The sequence below is a fragment of the Lepidochelys kempii genome, chromosome 4 (genome assembly GCF_965140285.1).
Source record: "Lepidochelys kempii isolate rLepKem1 chromosome 4, rLepKem1.hap1, whole genome shotgun sequence".
NCBI classification, from domain to species: domain Eukaryota; kingdom Metazoa; phylum Chordata; order Testudines; family Cheloniidae; genus Lepidochelys; species Lepidochelys kempii.
This window is the reverse complement of record NC_136383.1, coordinates 18,999,004-19,022,446: the sequence shown is the minus strand read 5'-3', so window position 1 is coordinate 19,022,446 and position 23,443 is coordinate 18,999,004. Positions and strand designations below refer to the sequence as shown.

The 23,443-nt window shown below is 41.8% G+C and overlaps 1 protein-coding gene across 9 annotated transcripts in view; it reads right to left on the bottom strand.

Annotated features, from left to right (window-relative positions):
* The window catches only part of AFF1 (ALF transcription elongation factor 1), a 167,801-nt gene that overhangs the window by 52,390 nt on the left and 91,968 nt on the right, over positions 1 to 23,443 (bottom strand). For 7 of the 9 annotated variants that reach the window (XM_073340610.2, XM_073340611.2, XM_073340615.2 and 4 more), the window contains one exon: positions 844 to 939. In XM_073340610.2, the coding sequence (XP_073196711.1) occupies positions 844 to 939 (96 nt within the window). The remainder of the gene's footprint in view (positions 1 to 843; positions 940 to 23,443) is intronic. The other 2 variants (XM_073340613.2, XM_073340614.2) reach the window with 1 other exon arrangement.

The following is a 23,443-nucleotide window of genomic DNA, read 5'->3' as shown; positions in this document are numbered from 1 at the left end:
ATTGGACCAGGGTTTAAAATCCTTGAAGTGCCTTTTCAAAATTAACTTGACTAGCTTCTGAAACAAATACATTTTCACACAATAGGCAGGAAGATGCTACCACTTAAGCCACCTACTGTTTGTATTTTCTACCACTTCTTATGAAATAGACCATCATCTTATGTGATAACCCTACTAGAAGTTCGTTGAACCAAATGCAGGAATGCCAGGCTTCTGGACTAGCTTTGCAAGAGCAGACCCTTAACTACCATGAATGTCAACTGGCTGAATGGCAGCGTTCTGCATTGATCTGCAGAGGTGAGATCTCCAGTCTCTAAGGCCTTGTGTACACTGTCACTTTACAGTACTGAAACTTTCTTGCTCAGGAGTGTGACAAAACACAACAACCCTTGAGCACTGCAAGTTTCGGCGTTGTAACGTGGCAGCGTAGACAGTACACCAGCACTGGTTGCTCCTTCCCGTGTGCTCTCTCCCAACGCTGGGGCCGTGACTACACAGGCCGGAGCAGCGCTTTAACATTGCTAGTGAAGACATACCCTTCGTTTCATTCTCTCAGCCAGCAGGAACTGAAAGCACTGATGAGTTCAACATCTCTGGGAAAAGCAGGCTTTGCATTCAAAAACAGCAACCATCTAATTAAGATGCAGATTGGGTTGGTTCCATAGTATTTATTCTATGTTGCTTGTAAGCCATCTTCTGTATTTTATCAGAGGCATTACTTTTAGATTCTGTAGGATGCACAACGAAACAATCCTGGTAGTTGCATTGTGGTCTGACACAAAAGAAGCACAATACAATTTCTCCCAATTTTGCCTTTTAATAGGAAAGTGAAAAGAGACTCACTACACAAGTATCTGTCTTTAAGCAACTGAAGAGTTGCAGTGGTGCGCTCACCTTCAAAATTTCTTCAACGCAATGGACTTCATTGGGGAAGGTTTGCTAAAATGTGAGAGAGAGAGAGAGACTTCCATTAATTCACATGAACACTTCATCTGAAATCAAAGATGAACAAAGGCATTTACTGATCAGATACTATAAATTTTGTGGAAGCTAGTAAATAAAACGTTGATTAAACTAAAGATGTGCCCCCAAAATAGAGGTTATTAATACTAGGAGTGCTCTTACAAAGCTGGGGCTTTCAGGTCCTTGCTGAAGGGAACGAGGATTGGGGTGGGGCGAAGAAAGGTGAGGCTTCTATCCATAAACAGAAGCATCTGTTGGATCCTATCATGTGCTCATTCAACCTCAGCTGTGTTTCCGGCTCACGTTCATGTCTTCACTTCTGAGCGTTAGCTTTGCATTAACCTTTTTTTTGTGATAAACTACATACAGAGAAGAAAACCAAGCTCATTTATTGGAGACACTTGACTTACTTGACCAACAAGGTGTCCCTCTCCCCCCAGCTTCATGACCTGCTTCGTTACCTTTACCAAACCAAGTGCACCCAGACCTGCCAGGTAGTGTCAGAAAATAGCTAGAAGAAACACCAGACTGAGAAGTAGAGACAGAGCTGGGTTAATGCACAGACAACACAGGTCAATGCCGAAAGCCCCAGCTCCTTGAGTCATGTGATTACATCAGACTCTGAGCTTTCATGTAAAAGACAGTTTCTAGCTCCTATAGTTGTGATGAAAAGCGTGACAATATTACCCAAGTGTAACTGATGTAGTGACGTCTGCCACAGTCTGCAGACAGCCTGAAACAGCCGCTCTGGGGCGAGAAGGAGATGCGGGATGGGCAGCCCCATGCATCTCAAGGTGTGTTAACTCCAAGTTCCACTGCTCTGGGGTGGGGGTCCTCTCAAAACCACTCCAGCAGAGGACGCTGTGTGTGGCAGGAGGAGAGTGCAGTGGACCTGGCCCACCCAAGGAGCCAGGTCCCAGAAGCTGAGGTAAGTAGCATGGGTGCCCCTGCCTCTCTGGAGGTGAGGGGGACTCCTGCTACTTCTGTGGGAAGGAAGGCCCCATGCTGTTGCCTCTGCACACCTCAAGGAGTGGTGAGTGCCTCCTGCCACTACAACGAAGTGGGGAAGAGGGTTACAGCAGAAGGGCAGAGCCTCAGGCTCTGTGCCTAAAACCATGGACTGCCCACAGGTGTGAATGGAGATCTGGGGCAGAGTCACTAACATTTGCCAATGATATAGCACAGAGCAGACGTTATAGCTTGTGCAGAGAAATTAGTTTGTTTTAAATATCCCGTTGGATATACACAGAGCACAATGAGTAACAAAACCACCTAGTAGTATCCACAACACTCAGGCCAGATCTACACTATAAACTTACATCAGTAGAACTACCTTATTCAGGGGGTCTGAAAAATCCACCCCCCTGAGCAACGAACGCAGTTATACTGATCTAACTCCCAGCGTAGACAGCGCTACGTTGATGGGCGAGCTTTTCCCGGCGAGATAGCTACCGCTTCTCACGGAGGTGGATTAACCGCGCTGATGGGAGAAGCTGTCCCGTCCGCGTAGTAACGTCTTCACTGAAGCGCTGCAGAGGCACCACTGCACTGGGGCAGCATTTTAAGCGTAGACCTGCCCTAAATGTGGATGCAGCCAGGGAGGCAAGAGGAAGACAATACCTCAGACCTCTCAAGCACACAGATATAGAAGGTACCAACTCAGCCAGCTGATGCACAGTGGCATATGGTTATGGTCTACTGCACAAGGGGATGCTCAGTGGCAAAAAATTAATAGGAGGCCCTCTCATTCCAGCACCAAGAACAGCAAAGACTGAAAAATGTCAACTGACAGGACAGAACACTGCTTCAAAGTATCCACCTGACGTCTGGCCAGGGAGAACAAGCCTTTCTGATTTGTGTGTGTGTTTCTCATTGACTATTTTCTATCCTAGTAGCAAAAGGCATCTTTTATACATACCGCCTCATACCTGACTAGCATCAGCCTTAGCCCAAAAATAAATAAATAAATGAAATCAGGAAATAATTTAATAAGCTCCATTTGTCGAGCAGCTGCAATCACCAACTTGTGGTTAAAACCAACTTTTTATCCTTCATTGAGAGCATGGGGATCAAACCAAAACATCTCACTGTCAATGTAATTATGGAAGGGAGGAGGCTAGGGAGAAGGATTCTCTAGCATTAACTAAATGAGGTCAGAAAGCTGCAGCTCTTGACCAGACCTCCACAGTTACCTGCAATAAAAACAGCAAAGCTGGCAAACAAGGGTCCTCAGTGCTGTCACTAGTAGGTCACTCTAACCTGCCACAGGTGTTTTCCATGTGCCTCACTGTTCACATGTGGAAGAGGCAAGAGCAGACACATTCCTTTTCCTAGCATGCTAAACAAATGAGTATATTTCCTCCTCATCCCTGTAAAAGCTAGCAATATGTCTACACTCATGTACTGGAAATTCTACCTTTTCTCCGCAAAACGAATGTCATGGGTTTGATTCTGATCTTTCTTACACCAAAAGTCACTCCTCTGGGTTAAATGAGTTACCCAGATGAGACATCACTGAGATCTGAGTGTGTGTGTGTGTTCGTTCATTCGTTCAAGAGACAAAAAAAGAAGCAAAAAACTCTTGCATTACTGTGGTGGAGATATAAACATATCACAGCTCACATTGCACAAAGGAGCTCTTCCCTTCTTTTTAATGTCAGCAATTGTAACCTGTAGTCCAACAGTCTAACTAAGGTTTGGTCTACTCTAGCAACCTAGGTCGGTATAACTACGTGGCACGGGGGGTGTAGAAAATGCACACCCTTGAGCGATGCAGTGACACCGACATAACTCCCTGTGCAGACACTGCTATGTCGACAGGACAGCTTCTCCCGAAAACATACCTACCACCTCTCAGGGAGGTGGAGTACCTATGTGGATGGGAGAACCCCTCCTGCCAGTACAGGTAGCATCTTTGCCTCCGCTGCAGCATTTTAAGTGAGGACAAGCCCTTAGGTCCCAGTGTCGCAACTGGCCAACGCCCCACGAGCTCTAAAAACATGCATGTCCTCACACTGAAATGCAACAGTCTCACCTGAGAAAAAGACTCTTCTGAAAACATTCTGGTACAGCAGGGGGGTCTCACGTTTCATTGCGCCGTGACCCCCTTCTGACAACAAAAATTACTACACGACCCCAAGAGGGGGGACTGAAGCCTGAGCCTGCCCGAGCCCCAGGTGGGGAGGCAAAGCCAAAGCCCGGGCCCCACTGCCCCAGGCGGGGGATGGCCCACAGCCGAAAACCAACGGCTTCAGCCCCAGGCAGGGGCCTGTAATCTGAGCTCTGCTGCTCAGGGCTTCAGCCCTCTGGCTTTGGCTTTGGCCCCAGGTGGTGGAGCTCAGGCTCCAACCCTGGACACGAGCAAGTCTAAGCCAGCCCTGGCGACCGCATTAAAATGGGATTGCGACCCACAGTTTGAGAACTGCTGCTGTACAGCATGCAGCACCTGAGAGGACTAGTTACAGAAGGGATTAAAAAGGTTCTCGAAATAGTGGATAGACAAGGAATTAGGTCCACAGCCTGGCTCAAGTATCAAAGTCCCTTGGCCTTTATAATATAGTAACTGAAAATCAAGTTCACTTTTCTGATACAGGATCTCACTGTATTTAGGGGTTATTTGGTGGCAAAAGTGGAACACTGTTAACTGAGGCAGGAGGAAACCAACCAGGGTCAGTTCTCTTCTCTCCCTGTCTGTGAGTTCACGCCCCTTGACTCACTCAGTGCAGACCTGCTGAAGTGGAGTTTCTGAGCTTGGTTCAGTTTTCTATACCGCAACTCCTTACTGTGAAATCATCAGGAGGATTCAGTGTGATTCTGTACGCTCATGACTGCCGGCTGACTGTACAGCACGGTGCTCACAGGCTAGCAAGAGACAGGAGATACCTTCTCCCGGTACAGTAAAGAACACGCAGCTGAAATACCCATAGCCCCGAAAAAACACTTCAGCACTGGGCAGTGACAGCACAGCACTGTTTTCTCTACTATACTTTATTGCAAGGGGATCTTACTTGTGTCTTCTAAGATATGTCACATTTGACTACAGCCATGACCGTAAGAAGCACAAGCAATTCTGGGGATATCGATCTGCTTTTACTCTTACGCTAACAGATCAATTCAAATGTAAAATATCTACAGTAATGAGGAACTAGATCCCACTACAGGAGAATCTCCCTTCCCTATCACCAACCCCCCCTCTCCGTAAAGAGAAAAGTCAAACCTGTGTTCCTGAGAAATTTTTAGGTTAATATTTGTACTCTGATATGTTGCCCTGTGACAGAAAAAACTGAAGGACACATCACCACCAATAAATGTGCAGGTGGCAAAGAGAACTGTTGCCAATGAATGGACTGGCACCATCTGAATCAGATACACATCAAAATGTTTACTTTACAGGGTTCAGTCACAAACTGTCCCAAGTAAAAATGGATATTTATTTCCAGTGCCAAAAAAAAATTTATGACAGAGCCACTTGAAGTTACAATTTGGTTTTGAGAACCAGATTCTCCCCTGGTGCTGTGGGTCAGCACCAGGATTTCTGCATTATTTTCATGCTGATCCTCTGTGGGGTGTAAGGGGTCAGCTAGCTAAACGACCATGTGGGAGCGTCTTAATACCTCCTACACAGCGCAGAACCGATCTCTCCGAATCAGCCTCGGCAGGGTCTGAACAGAAGATGAATTTGTGGGCCCACGAAGGGGCAGCGGATCTGCACTTATTAGGACCCAGGGACCCCAGTGTCCTGTACAACCAGCACAGAGGGGCTACAAATGCTATTTCAGCCCAGAAGCAATGGAATTGCAATGTCAAGGGGCTGTCAGGCCATGGGTTGGGGGCTGGGGGTGGGGAGGGAGAAGAGAGGTGCACGTGTGTGAGAGTTTCATTTTTTCTGGGTGTTCTCCTGCGCCCATCACTGTGGTAACTGAACAGCCATGAGTTCCCCTCCCTAACCTTTTCACACCCCAGCCATATAGAACTTGAATTTCTGGGCTTTATGTAGGTGGAGAGAATATTACTCAGAATGAAGAATGTAAATCTCTGCTTTGTTTCAACATGTTTTCTAACATTAAACCACCTTTATTACCCAGAAGCAAGCATGTTCCTTGCCAGTTCTGTAGAGAGGAGAGGAGTTGGGGGAAAAAAATAATTGTTGTCCAAAGAAGAGAGTTAAAAAATCCCAAACCCTGAAGTACAACAAAGAAAAAAAATCATAAAGCAGCTCTATTGAACAATTGTGGGTTCAGAACATTAAATAGGATATGTTGTTTTCTATCCCTTTGCGCAGTTTTACAGCCTTTAGAGAGAATACTGTAAACATTTACTCTAAGGAAAACTAGATTTAACACCATGCATATTTTCTGGCTGACACTGCCATTTGTACACACTCCAGCTAGGATTTCTTCATGACACGTTCATACTAAATTTCATTTAGGGAATGATGCAGACTCCACAGAGAACCATATTACCACCCCCACCCCTACCCATCTTAGTTACATGCACGAAACCATAGACATGGTGCCTACTGGCAGAGTACATTTAAAAGCATCCAGAAAGCATATGTGTGATGCTGGCAGACCAAGTCATCAGCTCATGATGAGAAGGAGTTCCCCAGAGTTATTCTGGGTAGCCCTGAGAGACGTTAGGGAAACTGGCAGATTACTACATCTCTGCTACCATTTGCGACTACAGACTGTGACTCACCTGTACATATATTTTATCTGCTTTAACATCTCAATAACTCTCGTTTCCTTTTCTTAGCTAATAAACCTTTATTTAGTTTACCATAGAATTGGCTACCAGTGTTGTCTTTAGTGTAAGACCTAGAGTACCAATTGATCTGGGTAAGTGACTGATGTCTGGGGACTGGAAGCAACCTGAATGTGATGTGATCTTTGGTGTAAGGGACCATTTAATCACTAAGTCCAGTTTGTCTGGGTGACAAGATAGAATGTAGCATCTAAGGCAGCAGTTCTCAAACTTTTGTGCTGGTGACCCCTTTCACTTAGCAAGCCTCTGCGTGCAACTCCCCTTAGAAATTAAAAACTCTTTTTTATATATTTAACATTATAAATGCTGGAGGCAAAGCGGGGTTTGGGGTGGAGGCTGCCCCCCCCCCATGAAATAACCTTGCAACTCTCTGAGCGGTCCTGACCCCCAGTTTGAGAACCCCTGATCTAAGGGGACTGTATGTGACTGCATGGTAAGACTGCTATAGTGATCCAGGAGTTCACATCTGGTACCTGCTGGGTGAAATCTAATGATAGAACACACCACCAGTTTGAGGTATCTTCCCTGTTTTCTGATCGTCTGCTCTGAGGTAACGGTTCTCAGTTGTGAGCCACTCCAGACAACGTGACAATATTCATTTTCCATGAAACAAGGAGGGAAAAAAAGATACTACAGACTCGCATCGTAAGATTTAAAAATGTGCATCTATGAAAGTGGTATCTGCAGTTACAGTAATTAGAATACTATTACAAGGACTAATAGTTCTCATGCTTCATGGGGGCATAAGTTAACCTTTAGGAGTAGGGACAAGAAAAAAATAATTATTGCACCACTATCTAGGTGCAGTATGGGCATTTTGCTTTTCTCTAAAGCACAAGGTGCTGGCTAATGGCAGAACCTGAATGATGGACTACATGGACTAATAAAATGCTCCTGTACAGCAGTCCCTTTATTCAGTACTCTATTTGATGGTGGTTGTGGGTGCTTTTAGGGAAGTGTTTCTCTCTTCACGGGCAGAGAGAAATAACAAATACTGGAAAGGATTTGGCTTTGTGTGTTAAAAGCCAAACAAAATAATGCTACTGATGGGCTTAATCCAATGTACTTCAGCACACGAGTAATCGAAATCAATAGTAGCACTCACACACTTAAAAATGCTGAAATGCTTTGCTGGATCAGAAACAATGCTCAGTGGTTTGCACGATCAAGCCCAATATACCTTCAAGCATTTCCCCATATGTAGAGTTAAAAAACCATCACAGACAAACAGGGAAGCAGAAGACAGATGTTTAATAGTCTTCCTCTAAAACAGACTTCACCAATCCAGGGCAGGAATACGTGTTGGGGGAGAGAGGGAGTTCCTAATTTAAGAAAGTATGTTAAAATAAATTCTGCACAGTCCTACTTGACAGAGGACAGTGATTATGTGGCAAAGGCCGCAGATTCAACTTGGTAACCAAGTCCATGTGCCTTAAATGACCATAAAGGTTGCTGGTGTCTCACACCTTGCACAACTCTGCTGGGCATTTTGAAGAGGGTTGGGAGGAGGCCAGAATGAGAAGGATCGAGGTACTGATAGTCAGCTATGGTACAGTGCTATCTGGTGCACAAATGACGTGCTGTATCTGATCAAAAGTTCATCTGGCAACCAGTAACGGTTCAGTAACCAGCACAGGGAGTAATGAAGAGAAAGATACAACTTCAGTTCATCTGGCCTGAGGAGACCCTTTTGTATTGACCTACCACAGCTGGAAGGTCATGGCAATAGGAATAGTGCTGCTGCTTTGGAGGCTGGTGGGGGAGAGAGAAAGACTTAACAGCATGACAACCCAAAGTCTGTCATACTATTCAATAAATGGAAGAGATGTCTGAGGTCCCATTCTCTCACATTCACTCAGAATTCCAAGAGCTTTTTAAACTGTTACTTTTTAAACTGTAACAAAATGCAACCAAAATTTTCCAAGCTTCGGAACCTAAAGTTGGGCACCACAATCCATATTTCGGGTCCAAAAAAAAAAAAAAGAAAAAGAAAAAGAAAAAGAAAAAAGAAAAAAAAAATGGCCTGGTTTTGAGGGATTGGGGAATTCTTAATCCAAACCCCTCTGGTGTACATTTAAATGTTACATTTCTTATGTAACAGAAAGCACCACAATATTCTACAATTATGGTCCAAAACAGTATGATTACACTATTGTGAACTGTACTGGACCATTGCCGTGGAATACTGTTGTATTTTAATTCTTCCCATTAAAGCAGGTGTAGGCATAAAACAGGAAAAAAGAAAAATACATACTTTGCCAGGAGATACGAAATATATTTTAGAAAGATTAAATTTATATTGTGAGAAGTCTCCAGATCCAGGAAAGAAAGTATTACAATACTCAATCTGGAATTAAACTAATAAAATGAAATATATTCAGAAGGTGCAATGGCTAATACATAACTGGTGCCAAATTAGGAGGTATTCATTGTAAGCTTAATTTCTAATACTAATAATTTTTTTCATAGCTAGAAGATCTCTTACTATTAAATCATTAGCAGACACAACTGGAAAATGTCTACACTTTTGTGAGATATGACACAAACTGTGACATACACCTTGTCCTCCTCCATCTCCTGCACACCCTAAAACAAGACAGTTGCTACATTTAAAAAAAAAAAGCCATATGCTTCACATATATGAAGAGGTTCCTTTTCTCCCCCTCTCCACGCACCCATACATCTTTTAACTGGATTCCTTGCAAGGTGTGCAACATACACAGTAGTTTAGAGCATTTGCTGTCAACAAAATTGTTCTCAAGACAAAACTGGCCGTACATGACTTCACCAATCACAGGGTGTCGTTGATTAAGCAAATGAGCACTTTTAAAGTTGGCAGCAAGAACGGCATACCGATTGTGCAGAGATCTGTAAAGCAGATTCAGATGCGGATACTAACTGGAATGGAAGTGAACTGCCTTTCACGAAAGCATTAAGGTGTTACGGACCTTTCTGTTCATTCCTGCAGCACTACTTTCCACACCGCTGCTTATCTGCACGCCTACTACTGTCACATTCTGTTTAGAACTTCCTTGGTGATATCCTGTACAGAACAGACAGCCAGTTTCTCGATATTGATCGTACAGGGTAGAGCTGAATATTGGCTTGAGTAGTTGCAGAATTGTAGATTTTTTTTAATAAGAATTTGATATTTGAGCAAATATTCTGACATTTTTCAATCAAAAGGACATTCGGATGTGTATGTGTATAGCTTCTAAAAAGAAAATATATCAATGTAAGAACTAAGAATACTATAAGTAAGAACTATACCATGTTTAACTTCAGATGGACTTTTAACGTGAAGAGAGCATCCTGAAAAGTTCAAGGAATGCAAGCAGGCACTAGAGATTGAGCCTTCAACCCATGCATTCTAGCCCATTGGCTGCACTGCTAATTTTGTTTGGTTACTGGTTATGACCTTTGTCACTAAAGAACTATTAAGGCGCAAGGTAATCTATACGCACTAGAAGGTAGTGTTATTTTAAAAAAGTCAGATTAATCTCAGCTGTTTTCTATTGAATAAATTGGTGCTTTTTTAAAACACAAAACAAAAACAAAAAGGTTAAGTGCCCTGGCTTTTGCCACTTGAATGTTATGAAGCCCAATTGTAAATACAACAACAAAACTGTGTTTACAGGCAGGACTTATTTGAAAACCACAAAACAAAGGAAAATTAAGCTCAAGGCTGCTGCACTGTCCTCAATTCACCTGTATGTGTCTAGTTACTACAGCAAAGGCTTCAGAGCTGGGGAAGACCTTGCATATTATAGGAGTTTTATTATCTGCATACAGCAAGGCAAGCTGAGGACAGCACGGCATCCTATCCTCAACTACAGTCTATTACCTGTATTCTGGGGGATTTAAACTCTTTCCTCTTAACATTACTAGAATGTATTTTTTCTGCATTTTGTTAAAATAAACTAGTCCACAATTGAATCCAGAAATATACTGGGGTAAAACAAGATACATTCTAGGAACCCCGTTACTCTTGTTACTGGATGTGGTAATGTTCTGCAATGTATAGTAGAAGATTGTTAAAACATCTAACAGGAGTTGGCCTGGTTAGGCCCAAATTTTATATTCTGATTGATAGAGAGAGAGGCACTCTTATGGTGATGGGCACCAGTAATAAGAACCTGAACAGATGCTTTCTAAAAGGTTAAGATGTTTTTTTCTTTTTTATGAAATAGATCATGGATGTCTTTGGCCCACACAGGGCTAAAATATGGCTCATGGCCACCCTCTCTTTTCAGGGGTAAGACTAAGTTACTTTAGGTTTTTACTGCTGCTAAACTCAAACAGTGAGTAATTTCTATGCTTCCATTATGGATGATGTATGTAAAAGCGAACAGGAAGGTCACGTAAATTTATTTCTGGCAACAATAATTTATGTACATTTATAACCAAAGTACACACTGTCCTATCGGCAGGCTGTCAACATGGATGGCCTTTGTTGGCATATTTGAAAGAGGCTTAAATGTTGCTGCAGATAAAGAATGTTAATTTAACAGATCTATTTTTTCATCCAAATCAAATCTCTTTCATAGTGGAGCTTTTGGGGCACTGGAAATTTATTATTTTATCAAGAGTTCATGGAAAAAAGGTCTTCCAGGTCTGGTCTCCAAGAATTTGTTTTATGCACAAAACATTTTCCTTTAACAATTCATGAAGCAGCATCCGTCTAATGCTAGGTGATTTTCTTCCTATGCAAAGTTCTGTTATTAATCTCAACAGTGCAGATTTGCTACCAATACAAAACAAGACCAATAGATAGAGAATAACTAATAACAATGTGATCATGTCAGATGTCCCCAGATTCACATGCGTTTTGTCTAGCATGTTCTTACCCAATATTACACATGACCGTTTACTGAACCCTAAGCAGCCTTGTCTGTCAACCCAAGGAGAGTCACATAAATGCAATCCCATTTGCAACAGTTCACCAGTGACCTTTTGAATGAATCAAAAGAAGTAAGGGACTTTCCTGCAGTCGGGAAAGGGAGTAAAAAAGAGTGAGGAGGAGGAGCACTGAAGTTTGGAGAATCGGACAGGAACTCTACGGGGAACAGAAGGCTCGACCACTACTGTCAGCTTATCTTCTGCATGCTTCAGTCCCTACTGAGGATATGAACTTGCATGAAAGCCCAGAGGAACCTGGGGAAAGCTCTAGAGACCAGATACCAGAAACCAACAGCACTGTGTATATAGGGACACTCAGTAATGTTAAGGAGAGTCAACTAAAGGAGTGAAGTCAATGTGCATAAATGAAAGCATGTTTAAACCCTGGTGTGGATGCTTTTATTCAGGAGTCTAGTGGCCTTAGATCACAGTAGCTCCTCTGAAGAGGTTAAGTTATAGCAAACTAAAACTTTACTACTGAATGAGATTATCCACACAGGGATTTAATGCACTTTCATTTATGCACATTGACGTTACACCTTTAGTTGATTTGCCTTATCTTTCCTGCATGTCCCCATACAGACAAACCCCAAAAGAGGAGCAGCGGTCATAAAAAGTACATCTTCCTGCAGAGTTAGTCCAGGCTCTTACCCGAGTGTTGCCTATTCCAGATACTACCTCCAAAACAATGATCAAAGATTGTGGTGCTTTAAATCCAGGCTAGCTGGCATGGTTGCGTGTATAGGTTTGTGCCCAGGTTCTCCTTTAACCAGATTGGTAACCCTCCCACTTTGTCCTCCAATACCTTTCCACAATTCCTCCTAGGCCATATTTTTGTCTCCTCTACCTACTCCCTTCTCCTGCAAAGGCACTGCTGCTGCTCCTGTATTTCCAGCTAGGCCATGGGTTTACTGCATTGTTTGAATGAAAAAGAAAAAAAAAAAAAAAGACTGAAAGCAAAAGAAGGTGATGACTCAAACACGCTGTGCATGAGGTGCTGGTGAAAGTGATTGCCCACAACAGCCCCCTGGAGCATAAAACCACATTTCTGTTTCCTGCCACAGGTTTCACCAGCACCTCCCCCTTCTAACAGGCACAAATAGATATTCTGTTTGATGTGTTATTTAAGGCACCACTAATCATTTTGGCACCACTAATCATTTTGGATAAACATAGTTTCAGCTGGCTGGGGAAGCCAGACAACTCTGGAAAGCTTACGCTCCAGGTTTCTCTACCCAGGAGCGCAGCAGCAGAAGCGAAGGCAGTCTCTGGTTTTAGGGACGGATCTTACTTCTTCTGAAGTCAATGGCAAAGCTTTCTGTGACCTCAGTGGTCCAGAATCATACTCTTACAGGGGCCGCAGATTAGGAGCACAAGCTTTGAAGCCAGCTGGCACCTCTTCACAGCGCTACAGGGTTCCAGAATCCACAGCACACTGAAGAGTACAGTATAACCCTGGGGCACCTTACACAGTTTGATTAACCAAAGCTCAGATTGTGCAGCTTCAGTCCTCAGCTTGCATCCAAGCCATGCACCCACCCGTCCGAGACAGTGTCCTGCAGAGATTTTTAAATGGCCATTTGAAAAGGAATAGCATTTTTCAATGCTTACTCTTGTGTAAAGTATTCTTACACCATCTAACACAGGGCCATTTCCTGGGGATTTGGGAGCAAATTAGAGTTTAATCTTAATGGACATGCACTCTTAACTTGAAATCTAATCAATTGTTAAAAATGAGTTAAATACAGATATGATACGTACTCTTGATCATCCCCATAAACTTGAGGTTTTACCATCATATTTTCCTGTTTTTAAAATGCCTCTCCCACCTGTTCTTGTGTGAACGATCCCCACGAACCCCTGGAGAACTGACCACTACACAGGGGAAACAGTAACTTACTAAACACAAAGATCTGTCAAATGCACAAAATAAGCAAACGGGTGGAAAAAAAGATGACATTTCCCTCTGTAGTATCTTTCAGTTACAGAAATCTTGTGTTTCTTGTAACAATACCAGGTTAAACAATATTCAAAAATAAGTGATTTTTTAAATAATGAAATAGGATTTGACCCAAAGCCAACTTAAGTCAATGGGAGTCTTTCTATAGACTTTGGATCAGGACCCTAGGGAATCAGGCTCAGACCTTGGAAAGACTTGCTTAACTTTAAGGAGGTGAACATTCCCATTGACTTCACAAGGACCAGGCTTCAATGGGACTACTTAAAGTTAAACACATGTGTAAGGCTTTACTTTTTAATTCTCTCTTCAACTATGTGATTTTTGCATTAACCCCAAACACACACTTACTTGATTTAATTGATTTTAAGGTAAGACAGGACTGGTATGATCATTTAGTCTGACCGTTGAGGAAGCCATTTACTTAAGTTTCAAACTCTGCAGTAACTGACAGCATCCCTAATAAATGGCTTGGGAAAATCGTAAGATTTTGAAGGCCATTTTTTATTAAATATGTTGTTTTATTAGGGTTAACTCCCACTGAAACCAACAATCCACAGATCTTTATCTGACAACAGGACCCTTTATACCAGATGATTGATTCATTATAGGAAATTCAGGAACCCATCATCAGTGAAGCTTAAATTTGTAAGAAAGGAGACTGAATTTTCTCAGGAAGTAGCCCAAGACTATGGAATTAACACCGAACTCACTGCTTTCAGAGCCAAGAATAAAACTCACTTTGACTTATAGCTTTTCCCCAACACACAAAAAGGAAGATAGAAGAAAGGGGAGGGGAGTGAGAAGAGGAGGCAGCACAAAAAAAGCAAAACCAAAACACAAAACCAATTAAAAAAAAATCAACTCACTACCTTTGTGGAAAGAGGAAACGAAACCATATGTAGGACTCAGGCTCTGACAAAGGCTTTGTGAGGTGCTCAGAGATCACAGTGGTGATTTCAGCGTAAACAACTGGAAAGACGCTTTCTGGGGGCAAAATAATTTCTCCACCACAGAGACTGACCTGATTTCCGAGCATGCTGGTGCAAGAGTAAGAATTAAAAAAAATCTGTTTGTCACTGTACATGGTATTAGTTTCACTTTTGCGTTTCTAGAGAGTTGGAAAATAAAAAGGTTTCACATTCTGGTTTACAGGCACTAAGCGCAATGCTGAGGCATCGAAGTAACAACACTGTAGAAAATGTTTAAACTTTTTTTCTCCCCATTAAAAAAGCTGACACCGAAATTTCAACGAAACATCAAAAACACATTATTTATAAAGTCATTTCTCTAAAAAATGAACACAAAAGAATAATTTTTGGCCCTAAACTATGAGCCTGACCAGCTCCATCAAAGTCCACATGAATTTTCTTTAAATATTTTATTTTTTTTTAAATTAAAAAAAACATTGTAACTATTCTATGGAAGGTTTACCTATTACTTCCTCTGCTCTCAAATACTACAGTGCAGTGTTCATTTGATGTTATTCCACTGATTAGCAACCGTACAATGCTAAAAGTTATCTTGTTCCTATTCAGTCTTATAGATGAGCTAATTGTAAACTCAGCAGTCCATCCCCACAAGAGAAGACAGAGCAATTCCCTGCTGCCACAGCAGTCATCGTGGGCTTGAAAGCAAATCAAACTATTTCCATGGAGTTCTACTCTTGCTTTCTTAAGCTGACATGAGATGACCCCGACAATTGAAGCATTTTACATCTAAATGTTCAGTAAACAATGGTTGCACTGTAGTGTTTATGCATGAATGCCCAGAGGAAATCAAACATTCGTTAAAGATTTTACACGCTTTTCTAGCCCTGAGATGGATTATTTTGCTCAATCTAAAAATAAACTGATTCTTTTAAAAAACAAAAGCTGATTAATATTCAAGTGAATCCTATGTCTCTAATTGGTCTTCACCCAATTATAACTGAAATCCAAATAAAATAGATTAATATGAAAATTAAGTGTATGACAACCTGTACTAAATACCGTACATCTGAGAATTCCAGACAAGAATTCTTATTTCACAAATTAAGTTGCGGGTGGTGGTTTTGTTGGTTTGTTTTATTGTTTATTTTGTTTTAATAAGAAGTCTTGGTACTAAAATATCCCTTCGCTCTATGGATGCACATCCCCAACTTTCTATCCTAAGGAAGAAGTTTTCTTCTCTTAGAGTCAAGCCGAAAGAGTCTTGTAATAATTAAAAAAAACAGATTATAACCACTTTTTAGATGTCACATTCTATGATCAAAACACTGTACAATCACATTAGCTACTTAATCCCCAATGCTTCCTGCCCTTCCCTTATAAATATGTCAGTGTTGCTCCTGACACAGACCACAGATTTCAAGCCATGATTTCACAGAGCAGAAAAACCTTATTCACCTGTGTACCACTTCATCTCTCCTATGTTTAAGGCACTTCTTTGCAGTGACTCAAGTTAACTTTCCTCCCCTCCTCCCAAAAATCGCTGCTCCCAAAAACTTTTCAACTCCATGCAGAACAGCCCCCATGACCTAAAAGGACTATGAGAAGGAACCTCTGGATTCTTACATTCAGAAACCTTCACATTCCTCAGTGAAAATGGGACAGAAGTTGGGAAGAATAAAAAAGGGTTAAAAAAATTCCTCAGATTGAGGTAACAGGAATCTTCACTACCCCTTTATGACAGACCAACTTTTCATTTGACGTAGGCGTTGTCAGACCCAACGCTGTTTCCAAGAAAGCAGCGAACTCAGGCCTTGGCTACACTTGTGAGTTACAGCGAAATAAAGGAGCCCCGGGCACACTCGCTCACTATCCGTCCACACTGGCAAGGCACATAGAGTGCTCTGACTCCGCGGCTACAGTGTTGCTGGTATTCCATCTCAGCGAGTGGAATAACGTTTGCTGCAGCCCCACTGGAGCGCCGCGGCGCCAGTGTGGACGAGGTGTTGCATTACTGCCCTCTGATCAGCCTCCGGAAACATCCCATAATCTCTTTAAGTCAAGTGGCCACTCTGGTCATTGTTTTGAACTCGCTGTAGGACTGCAGATATGCCCTTTGAAAACTCCGTTTCTGACAGCCAGCTGCTTATCTGCTCCGAGACAAAGCAACCATTACTGTGGAATGCTGTGTGCGCACGTGTGTGCACGAGAGAAAGAGAGAGAAAGGCTGGGGGGCAGGGAGGTCTGCTGCTGTCTGAACTTACAAGACAGAATGCTGACACGCTTTCAGCCCCCCAAAACTCACTCTCTCCCCCCACATACACACAACACACTCCCTGTCACACTCCACCCCACATTTGAAAAGCACGTTGCTGCCACTTGCGTGCTGGGTTAGCTACCACAATGCATTGCTCCCTATGGCCGTTGCAAGAGCTGCTAATGTGGCCACGCCAGTGCACTTGTAGCTGTCAGTGTGGACAGACTGCAGCCCTTTCCCTACTGCTCTCTATGATGGCGGGTTTAACTCAAAGTGCTCTACATTTGCAAGTGTAGCCATGCCCTAAGACCACTAGTTTCAGTACTGAAACTTCTGCTTTCCTTCTAGACTCTCTCATATCGGTCGTTCCACTGCGAGAATGCTTCAAAGCACATCAAGGCCTCATCTAAAATAGAAAAAGTATGCCAGTGTTGTTATACAGGTGTAGCTATACCAGCCAACCTTCTCGCTATAGACGCAGCTTACACTGGGCAAAAGTGTGCTTTTGTTGATATAATTTATGCCAGTTCCCTGAATAAAAGCCTCATTATAAGAAAAAAATTCACATCCGTAGCCGACATTACTATATCAAAAATTTTAAGTGGAGACCCTGCCATAAGGGCTGTTGCACCTTAATGAATTTCGAAGGAATGATTCTGTGGCTTGATACGTTATATACATCACTTGGTCCTCCCAAATAGGATTTAACATATGGGTCTTTAACATGAATGGCTCTTTCAAAATGCACCCATATTTTACTTTAATTGGACAAATCAAGTATAACATTAAATTACCTAAAAAAAATTTTATTAGTGTAAAAATAGTATAATTGTAAATATAAATCCACAGGTCAGAAAATTCAAATTACGGAGTAAACATTTTCAACAATTTAAGAACTTCTGTTTTCAAAAGTGACTTAGGCCCAGATTTTTAAAGATATAAGCATTGCTCTGCTCAGGGTTGCAAAACTTAAGAGTGACCTAGATGGCTAAATCAGATTTTCACAAGTGACTCAGGCACTTGGGAGCCTAACTCTCATTGAAAGTTAATGGTAATTAGGCTCTTCAGTGACAAAAGTCACTTCTGAAAATAGGGGCTTTAGCTGTCAGAGGGCTTGTCTTCACTGCAGCAGTAGCTCAAGGTACAACCTGAGTACTTCTTCACCCAACTCTTGTGGCACAAAATCTCTAGCTTAAGTGAACTGGTGCTTTAAACTTGAGCTAGCTGTATGAAATGCTTTTGAAAATGCTACTTAGGTACTTTTGAAACTTCATCATGCAGTAAGGGAAAGATGTAAAATAATAGCAGGGCTACAGGCCAATAGGTTCCTATTTTTCTACAGTTCCCAGAAGATGAAATGATCCTGATTGGATGGCGAGGTGATTTGGTTCCTTCCTTGTAGGAACAATAACTTTGCTAAAATAATGCCACATGACTGCATGATGTATAAGGGCCCTACCAAATTCACGGCTGTGAAAAACGCGTCACAGACCGTGAAATCTGGTCTCCCCTGTGAAATCTGTATACTATAGGGTAAAGGTACACAAAAGACCAGATTTCACAGGGGAAAACCAGCATTTCTCAAACTGGGGGTCCTGACCCAAAACAGATTGGGGAGGGTGGTGGTGAGGGGGTAGGGTTTGCAATGTTAATGTAGCGCTGCCTTCAGAGCTGGGTGGCCGGAGAGCAGTAGCTGCTGGTGGCCAGGCACCCAGCTCTGAAGGCAGCGCCCTGCCAGCAGCAGCACAGAAGTAAGGGTGGCAATACCATACCATGCCACCCTCACTCCTGCCCTGCTGCTACGGCCTTCAGAGCTGGGCGGCCAGAGAGTGGCGGCTGCTGGCCAAGGGTCCAGCTCTGAAGGCAACACCACAGAAGTAAGGGTGGCAATAACACCCCATGCCACCCTCACTCCTGCCCTGCTGCTGGCGGCGGTGCTGCCTTCAGAGCTGGGCTCCCGACCAGCAGCCGCTGCTCTCCGGCTAGCTAGCTGTAAAGGCAGCACCGCCGCCAGCAGCAGAGCAGAAGTGAGGGTGGCAATACTGTGACCCCACCACAATAACCTTGCAAACCCCCCCACCACCACCTTTTGGGTCAGGACCCCAAGTTACAACACAGGGAAATTTCAAATTTAAATATCTGAAATCATGAAATTTACAATTTAAAAAAATCTTACGACTGTGAAATTGACCAAAATGAACCGTGAATTTGGTAGGGCCCTATGAATAATTAAAACCCAGCAATGGGGCCAAAAGGTGTTTTTTATGGTACAGGACTCTTGTCTTGTTTAGTGTGTGGGCATCTGACAACCTCTACCTAATAAGAAACTTTTCCATGTGTTATCCACAACTGCTTTCTTCATGGTTTCTTTTACCTTTTTCTGAAGCAGCTGGTACTCTGTTGGAGACAGGATACTGGACTAGGTGAACCATATGTCTGATCCATGGCACTTCCTATGTTTTCTATGTTACTGTTTTTAAGGGACATTTCATGGTTTTCCTCATACCTACTGCTCACATGACAAAGACACTCGAGTGAGAAATTGCCACACCCCAGATAAAAATATCCTATCTAATTTATTCTTTACATTTTAAGGAATCTAGAGAGAGATATGAAAACTTGAAGGCTTTTTATGAACCAGGTTCAGAAAAAGCTAGTCATAGGAATATAATAAACCATTAATCCATTCTTTGTCTGAAAGGACATCAAGTCTCTGTACTGGATTTATTTCAGAGATAATCCCAGAGCAGTCTGCTGCATGGTAGGCAATAAACATTTCCCACTGTTGGGAAAGGAAAAAAAAAAAATGAAAGACTGCAAACTGGAGGTATATATACTCTGAGGAAATATAAAAGGAAGGCTGTGAAACACACAAGGGATCATTGCTCCTATGCCAAACACAGTGAACATAAATACAATTCACCTTCAGTTTCTTTGTTAATATTTTGTTTCCATAAATAAGAAATTTTTGCTAAAATTAACACCACCCTGTCATACAGAAAAATGGAGGGGAAACTAATCCTGCTTTGTAGTAAGGAAAGCCATGTAAGCAAGGAAACAAGGAAGACCTCTAGCATTGAGGCAGCACAGATGATATCCTTCCAATACTTCCAGACAGAAGATACGTATTGCAAAACCCAGCCCCAACAGAGTAGGCCAGATACGTTATGGCAGATTCAGTAAACGTTCAATCGCAGAGTTTTTCTTTTCAAAAATACTCATTTATTTAAGTCAAAGGTGTTGAACCCTTCACTTTCATCTGAATAGAAGTCAACATTTATAATTTAAAGACTCTCCATAGCTCATAGCTTTAAGCATTTTTTCTTTGATATAAATATAATGAGCTGACAAGCTGAATATTCAAAATGAGCGGCCCACATATTTTTAAAGGGAGAAAGACTGGTTGGCTATGAATTTGACTCAACATGATATCCTCCTACTGTCACCTCACTCTCTAGCTTTACCTCTATTTGTAAAATCTATGTCGTCTGCATAAACCACTGTTAGCTAGAACACAGCCCATAAGGAGCACTGTAACAAACCAGTATCTTGTGCAATGGAGGAAAACAAATCTTAACATAAGAAGTGATTTTGACTGCAAGATTCCCAACTAGTACTAATGCAGGGTTCAGGTTTAGAAGTCAACCACTCTAAAGTCAGGAAATTCTAACGATTAACATTTCCCCACAATCTTAAAGCCCCATTCCGCACATTCTGTACTTTATTATACAGATTGTAAAACAAGCAGCTAACACATCAAGGTTTGTATTTAACGAGGAATAGAGAGTATTTAATCTGTACAACATCTCAGGCATAGCATTACAAGGGAAGCCCTAACTTTGAATTTTCTGACTTTTCAGTGCTTTATTTGCAAACTTCAAAGCTGCATTAAAACAAGTGTTTGCATTTAGGTCCTTATTTCAGTGAACACTTAAGAACATGCATAAATGCTTTGTTGAACTGGGACCTTAATTTCCCTGAGGTTTTAAAAGCAATTTTATTTTTTAGTTATTTTGGAAAAGAATAAGTGCTGCTAAATCACCACAGTTCATCCTAAATGTAAGCAACTCGGGGGGAGGGGGAAGGGGGGAGGAAATGTAATGTGCGTCTTTGACAATTTTAAGTGAGCGTACCTTTAGAAATAATGAATTGATTTATATTTTTTTCCTTCTTTCTCAATAAAGGTTACTAAAAATAAACCAAAGTAGAAGTTTGTAGCTCTGCATTATGTAGCAAAAATTTCAGTGGGAAAATATGGAGAAAAAATGGTTTTCTACATCCGTAAACAGCAAAAAAAACCAGCTGAGTCAGCTTTGCATGCACAAAATGTTACAAATATCTGAGTGGAGGGCAAGCAAAGATGATGTTGTACCAAACGAACTTGCTGTGCAATGTTCTCCGCATTACACATTTGATCAAAATGAGGTAGCAGAGACTTCTGAAATTAAGTAGCACTTCCCCCTACAAACTTTTTCCCCCAGCTTAGTCCAGCACAATATTCCTCGAAATATATTGTGATACTAATTTCAATTTATAATAACACCTCCTCCATTTTCATTGTGCTGCAGGTTTTAGTATGACTCATTTACCAACACTGTAAAAACGAGGAGTCAAGGAGCCACCGGACTCCTCATTGTTTTTGTGGATATAGACTAACACGGCTACCCCGCTGATACTTGGCAACATTGTAAAAGTTGTCAGAGTTGGGAGCAGTTTGGGCAGCTACATGGGTGGTGACAGCGGGGTTCTTTGGAACACAGGAAAGCAAGTCTGCTTTGTTTTCTGACAACGAGGAGATAGTTAAGGTTTCCGGGATCTGAAAAATGCTGTGACTCTTCCCCTCCTGAGCAAGGGCAAAAGCAATTTTAAACCCAGGCCAAGGAAGGAGATTTGGATTCCTTGTTTCATACCCTGACAGTTATTACTTTTTCCACTCCATACTCTCCCACTGTTTGCCATTCCATAGCAATGCTGGCATGTAACATGCTACTATGTTCATGAGTTAACACTCTATTGGGACCAACAGGTCAGTTTTCACTTTTCTCAGAGCAATCTTTTCCAGCCGTCTTCCTTTATCTACCCACCTTTCACATATTGAAGGTTTTCTTTGCAACCACAAGGGCTAGAGACATGGTAATATGAAATTAAAGCTCTTAGATTCTGGAGCACAATGGCAAATTCCAAGAGAAGTAACACCCTTCCTTCAGATTGGAAGAAAGGTCACATGGTTAAGATACTGGCCTGGGATCATTCCCAGATCTACTAAAGACTTTATGTGGGTCCTTGGTCAAGTTATTTAATCTCTCTTTGCCTCAGTTCTCCATCTCCAACAACAGACATAATGCTTCCTGTCCCCCATTTTTGTCTGGTCTATTTAGACTGTAAGCTCTTTGCAGCAGTGACCCCCTCATACTGTGTATAGTGCCTAGCACAATGAAGGCCAGATCTCAGATAGGACTTACAGGCACTACCATTATGCAAGCAAATCAATAATTATGTGACACCTGACACAGCTACACAATTGCATTAGACACAGGGCCCAGGCTATGAGCAATGAACAATGGGAAGTGAACAGAAGCTGTATCTTAAACTTCAGCTGTAGTGATCATCATTAGTGAGAACTACGACAATTACATTTATCCTCTAGTTAAGCAAAACGCACATCTGAATAATTCGACTTTAAACCACCTAAACTGGAAATTATATTGGCATTGCTGAATAACACTCCATGCCAGGGTGGAGTATCATTACCTACAATCATTACAGCTGGCAAATCATGTAAAAATTAGCTCCTAAACTGAGAATTATTGATCTACCTTCTCTTATCAGCCAAAGCAAACGTAAGATTTTTCCTCAATCTCTGAGGGGCGGGGAGGAGAGACATGACACCACCTCATTGTAAGAGTAAGAGAAAGAAAAAATATTGTTAAATGAAACACCTAGGTACTATTGTGCCCAGTCTGTTTTCTTTGTGCTTAGCTGTATGCAAAGGAACACAGGTATGACTTCGTTCAAAGTCTCTAGCCTCTCTGAACTGCTTAAACCACTAGAAAAATTCACCACTGCATTTTGTTTGGGGTGCAATATGTTCCCAGTACCAAAAATCATGTCATGATGTACTGCCAAGGTCACGCTTCGCAGCACTTCCTACACCTGTATGCATGCAAAAGAGCACCCAAGTCCCCAATGACGGTTATAAAGATTTGTACTAGTTTCGCAGTAATACGAAGCACTGTTAATACAGCTAATGAAAGAAAAACATTGGTGCGCCAGAAATAAAGGGTAAAGGTTGTAAAAGGAAGAAAACCCTTCCAACATGGTAATTACAATACCCAGTTCCTAAAAAATGATTGTCATTCACAAATATCCAGTATTATTATAGAAATGAGCAAGCCAGAAAGCAGTGGTTACAAAAGAGAACATCCGGAGCTGTTAGTACTTGAATTTCACCGGTGACTTAAATGTAACGCTGTGTAATTTAAAAGGTATGGAATAATTAAATAATAAAAAATGTTATTTGACTTGTCTAAGAGAAATAAGATGAATAACCAAATGGAAAAATAAATGAGTGAACAGAATGAAGTGATTCTAGGCAAGAATCTTTCCTATTGTGAATGCAAGTGTTCTGCACATTATTTCTCTGGGTATGTCCAAGTGACAAAACTATAGGGCAGC